The sequence below is a fragment of the Danio rerio genome, chromosome 9 (assembly GCF_049306965.1).
Source record: "Danio rerio strain Tuebingen ecotype United States chromosome 9, GRCz12tu, whole genome shotgun sequence".
Classification (NCBI taxonomy): domain Eukaryota; kingdom Metazoa; phylum Chordata; class Actinopteri; order Cypriniformes; family Danionidae; genus Danio; species Danio rerio.
In genome coordinates this window covers 56,234,183-56,240,000 of record NC_133184.1, presented here as the reverse complement: position 1 = coordinate 56,240,000, position 5,818 = coordinate 56,234,183, and the positions used below count along the sequence as shown (strand labels likewise).

General features: G+C 31.0%; 1 protein-coding gene across 3 annotated transcripts in view; it reads left to right on the top strand.

Moving 5' to 3' along the window:
* cog3 (component of oligomeric golgi complex 3) overlaps positions 1 to 4,281 on the top strand; it is a 51,024-nt gene extending 46,743 nt beyond the window's left edge. For 2 of the 3 annotated variants that reach the window (XR_012384937.1, XM_073911863.1), the window contains 4 exons: positions 727 to 802; positions 990 to 1,117; positions 2,757 to 2,855; positions 3,007 to 4,278. Coding sequence is in view for 2 of the 3 variants with exons in the window: in XM_073911863.1 (XP_073767964.1) it covers positions 727 to 802; positions 990 to 1,117; positions 2,757 to 2,855; positions 3,007 to 3,033 (330 nt within the window). In the remaining variant the exon portion in view is untranslated. 3 annotated transcript variants of the gene reach the window in all.
* The last annotated feature ends 1,537 nt before the right edge of the window (positions 4,282 to 5,818 follow it).

Sequence of the window (5,818 nt, the reverse complement as noted above, 5' to 3'; positions counted from 1 at the left end):
GACAGCATACCAAACCTGCTCACTTGCTAACAAGTTGTCAAACAGTATCTAAGTGTGAACTCTTGAAATTCACATTGGGTCATTTTTGAACAATGACAGCCTTCCTATACTGTTTACCGCTACTCTGAATATTCGCTCTGAAATAGCATGTAAGTGTGGCTAAGTAATGAATTTAATTCCTGCACGGCGCTGGCACTAACTAACTTGCGAATGACATGAACTAGTGGGTTGTCTGTCGGCTGTTGTGATGCGGTGCGCGCGTTCACAATTTCAGGGGGTGTGGCTTTGAATCACAGTCCCTCCCCGCCGTCCAAAGATAATATGCTAAGCATTTAGCATTTTGGCAGATCACCCACTGCACCTTTAATGTGCTTTTTTAGATGCGCATCTTCACTTTTTAGAACTGTATTAATAAATTGAATTGTATTAATAAAGGTGTGTGTGTGTACACACTGACACACACACATATATTGTATGCATGCATTTAGGTATTTGTAATTTTTTTTTCTCGCATTTAATACGTTTCAATTTTTTCATCTGAATTTTTATACTTTTCTCCCCATTTTACATTCTTTGCTAATTGTTTTTGCATTACTACTGTGAAAATGTGCTGAAAATCTGGATAGTTCTGCAAAAGTAAATTTCTTTTTCTTTGTTTATTTTATTTTTGCATTACCTGTGTGTAAAAATGTGCTGAAAATCTGAACAGTTGTTCATTATTAACAGGTTGGAGCTCTGAAAACGATGGCGGTTCAAGGAGGACCAACATACAACCTTTCCCAGCAGCCCTGGGCTCAGCCTGGTCAGACACCAATCGAGCCTTAATTACCACACCATTAACTAATGATTGTCATTAATCAACTGTTTGATTAGACTGAATGATTTTCTGCAGCACTGTATATGACTGAAGTCTGAATTAATATAATTGTTATTTTATTTATTACTTGTATAAATAAGCATTTGTGTTGTTCTGTTTTCTTTATTTTCAGCCAAGATTAATGACGTGGTGATGTCCACATATCGAGTCCTGAAGAACAAGCTTCCCAGCACATTACAGAGCATGACTTTATATCTGGCCAATAAAGACACAGAGTTCATCCTGTTCAAGCCGGTCCGGGTGAGAATCTCTTTATTAATTCTTTAATATTAAATGGCTATTTATTAATCAGCCGGATCAGAGCTTTCAATTGACTTTATGGTAAACTCTGTGCTTTACTTACTGTCGTTCAGATCATAGAAAAGATTTATATATATATATATATATATATATATATATATATATATATATATATATATATATATATATATATATATAATATACATGTGTGTGTGTGTGTAATCTTACTATTCATTTTAAATCTTATATATTTAGACATGGGATTGCTTCCTTTTATCCATTTTATTTCTCTTAATATATAGTTTTGTTTGTTATTTTATGTCTTAGTACTATTTTAATATTTTTGATATTTTGAATGGCATTTTAAATCCAATTTTTTTACTTTTCTATTTTTTTTCTATTCAATTCAGTTTTCTATTTTCTATCAAATATAATCTGGATGTTTATTTATTTATTTGTTTATATTTATTTTTTCTTCTCAGTCCTATTTCACCATTAATATTATTTTGAATTGATTTTTATTTCCATATTTTTTACTTTTCAATGTTTTTATATTTATGTAAAATCAATTTTGATGTTCGTTTATTTATTTTTATAAAAGTTATTTATATTTATTCATTTATTTTTTATTTATTTTGATTGATTTATTTTTTATTATTTTGATTTTATATATATATATATATATATATATATATATATATATATATATATATATATATATGTATATGTATATATATATATATGTGTATATGTATATATATATATATATATGTATATGTGTGTGTGTGTGTGTGTGTGTGTGTGTATATCTCTCTCTCTCTCTCTCTCTCTCTCTCTCTCTCTCTCTCTCTCTCTCTCTCTCTCTCTCTCTCTATATATATATATATTTTTTTTTTTAATTTGCCAGTATTTCTTCGTAGTCCTTTATATTAGTAATATTTGATTTGCATTTTATTAACATATTTTTTACTTTTCTATTTTTATATATTTATCTCTAATATCAATTTTGATATTTTATGGAATATATTTTATCTAAATATTTTATTATTTATTTTATTTTATTTTTATTAAATAATGTTCAAGTATTTTTATGTATTAATATTTTGAATGTCTTCAATATATTTAGTTTTGTTTATAGTTTTTTTTATAGACGTATTAATATTTAATTCAGTGATGGCATTTTAGTACCAGGGTTTTTTTTTTGGTCCTATTCCACAACTTTCATAAACCTAAATGTGTGTTCACTATATTACTTTATTTATTATTATTAATTTATTATAATATAGTATTCATATTTATTCATTAATAATTCATACATGTTTTTAAAGTTGTCTTTTACTTCAATCATCTTTTTGTTAAACCTTTTAATTTGTTTATTTTTAGATTTTAATTCTCTTCAGTTGTATTCAATCATGTTACTTTTATATTCGCGTTAACAAATAGAAAAGTAACAGCTCAAAGATAAGGAGCTCAAGATAACAGCTCAAGCGTTTGTTTTGTAATGTTATGGATGGTAAAGATTACTAAGGTGGGATTGGTTGAGGACAATTTAAGGCGTGGCTAATCGGTCAATTGCTCCTAATATAAAGCTCTTGCAGCAGGAAACAGAAGATCCTGATGATGTTAAACTGTGTTTCAGAACAACATCCAGCAGGCATTTCAGAAGCTGCATGCGTTACTGCAGGAGGAGTACAGTGGAGAAGACCTGCAGATCATCGCATGTCCATCCATGGAGCAGGTGCTGGAATTAGGGCTGCACAATACATCTAAAAGCGTATCGTAATCATAAATATTAGTGATAATAATTAGCATCCAGCCCTATTATCACCATATATTGAATATTGGCCTGTCTATTGTGTTTATTGACTTTCTGCATCTTATGTGTCCAGATAAATCTGCTGCTGTCTGTGAAATAACACTTAGCTCTGGACTGGATTCATCTGAAGTCCACGCCAGCTTCGAGAAAGACTGGAAAAAGCTCCTGAGACTGGTTTAAAGTTCACCAAAGAGCTGTTCAGAGTCCTCAGAAATCAGGTGCAGGGTTTGCCATTGACTATAAATCACTTTGTACAGATTTAAATTAATATAAAGACCGAAATGAAGCATCTGTAATATCCAAACACACTGATGTGGGTCTGAACATCCTCCAGCAGGAGGCGCTGTGTGTCTTACGCTCACAAGTCTGCTTTATTAGGAGGAAATTAGACTGTAGACCTGAAACCAGAGGAAATACCTGTGAGGATGAAGGAAATGAGATGTGACTGACCTGTTTTTATTAGGTTTTGCATTAGGAAATGCATATTCTGTTGTTATTTACTCACCGTGTGTCATTTAAAGGAGCTGTTCACACAAAAATAGTCATTGTGTTCAGGCGTGTATGCTTTAAGAGGATATTATGGTTTGGTTTCCATTGACTTGCATTGTAATCAACATTCTGCAAAACATCTTTTTTTTTTTTTTTTGGGAGAAGCTTGAGAGTGCGTAAATAATGATGAGAGATCACCTTTAAGTGGATTATCTGTTTAAAACCTAAAGTAAAACACTTTTCCATGCATCTATTTCCCCCAAAGTGCTGTAAAGCATTATAACTGCTATTATTTACTCGCGCTCGTTTCATTTAAAGGGGCCGTTCACACATAAATTGTATGTTTTTTTCAAGCCTGTATGCTTTTAGAGCATATTATGCTTTGATTTCCATTGACTTCCATTGTGATCAACATTCTGCAGAACATCTTCTTTTTTGGAGAGGCGTAAGAGTGCATAAATAATGATGAGAGATCATTTTTGGGTGGATTATCTGTTTAAAATCTGCAGAAAAGCACGTTGATAATGCATCTCTTTCTCCAGAATTGCCGTAAAGCATTATACCTGAATTAATCAACATGACTTGCTCGTTACATGACTCTCTTTAATGTTGTAAGATGTTTCCGAAGATGTTTTGATGAGGGTGAGTATTTGGTAGCATTATTTTCATTCATTTCTGCACTTTCATCTCGGCTGCATCTTGGGAGTTTTGGCTTTCTGGGAGAAATCTTTTCTGAGCTTTTTATACACACTATAACGTATATCGCGTCATGTTTGACACAGGTGACCCTGTTTCTGTGTTGTACAGTTGTGCTAAATTCATGTAAATACTTACTAAAGCTCTAAGGTTTATTACACAATGTGGTGGGATTTTTATTCAGGTGTTGTTTTTTTCTATTTCAACTTATTTTATAATATTCATTCATTCATTTTTTTTGTCGGCTTAGTCCCTTTATTAATCCGGGGTCGCCACAGCGGAATGAACCGCCAACTTATCTAGCAAGTTTTTACACAGCAGATGCCCTTTCAGCCGCAACCCATCTCTGGGAAACATCCACACACACACTCATACACTATGGACAATTTAGCCTACCCAATTCACCTGTACCGCATGTGTTTGGACTGTGGAGGAAACCCAAGCGAAGGCAGGGAGAACATGCAAACTCCACACAGAAATGCCAACTGAGCCAAGGTTTGAACCAGCGACCTTCTTGCTGTGAGGCAACAGTACTACCTACTGCGCCACTGCAAAATATTTTTGAGTTATTATTTGTTTTGTTTATATTCTCAATGGTGTTTTATTTTGTCTCATTTGCATTTAGTAGTTTGGCAGGTGCATTTTTTAAATGAATATTTGTATCCATTTCTCAGTGAATATGGGTAATGTATATTGGTGCATTTAAACAAAACAGATTTATTAAACAGATTTATTTATTAAAATATTATTTTAGTCCCCAAACATATTCGGAAATGTAAGGAAATACAATTAAATTCAAGCAAAATATTTGTAAAAAAAAAAAAAAAAAAAAAACGTAAAAAATATTTTGTAAAAAAAAAAAAATTCACCTTTTTTAATTATTATTTTGCTTCTCTTGATTTTTTTCCCCTTTAAAAAAAATTTAATTAATATTTTTCTATAACAATGTTAATCTGGGTAAGGCTCCAGGTATGAGCACACACACACAAACACACACACAAAGATATGTGTATATATATATATATATATATATATATATATATTAGTGCTGTCAATCGATTAAAAAAATGTACTTATTAATCAAACTTTTTTTTAAATTAATCGTGATTAATCATATTTAAAATACTGAAACTTGTAATTTTGCCTTTTCAAATGTAAAATTAATGTAAACGCAAGACAAAAACTATTTACATTCAAAATATAATTGTTTAATAAAATTTGTGTTTAACTTGTAACACAGATTTCTTCATGTAAACAACATACCCACAATAAACCATCAAGATCCTGGCTTGATTACAGAAATTAAAACACAGGCATGTTAATGACATTTAAATTTAAAAACAATCAATGCCAATAAAGAAAACATTAATTTCCATGTTGGATTCTAAGTGGACTGCAAAAAAATGCCAAAATACAGGAATTGCAGATATGGAAAATGGAGAATTATAATAACAATAAAGAATTGAATACAAACTGTTGCACTCATTGTAAACTTGTATTGCTGTGAGTTGAGAACATTAATTATAAAGTAGAAACGGTTTTGCTTAATCCTCCTTTACATTCATCCAGTTGCTACACTGCAAAAAAATGCTTTTCTTACTTTTTTCTTGATTCTAGTCCAAATATCTGAAAATTCCTGAATCAAGAAGAATTTTCTAGACAAGAAAAACGTATTTTCTTGTTTTGAGAAATAATATGCC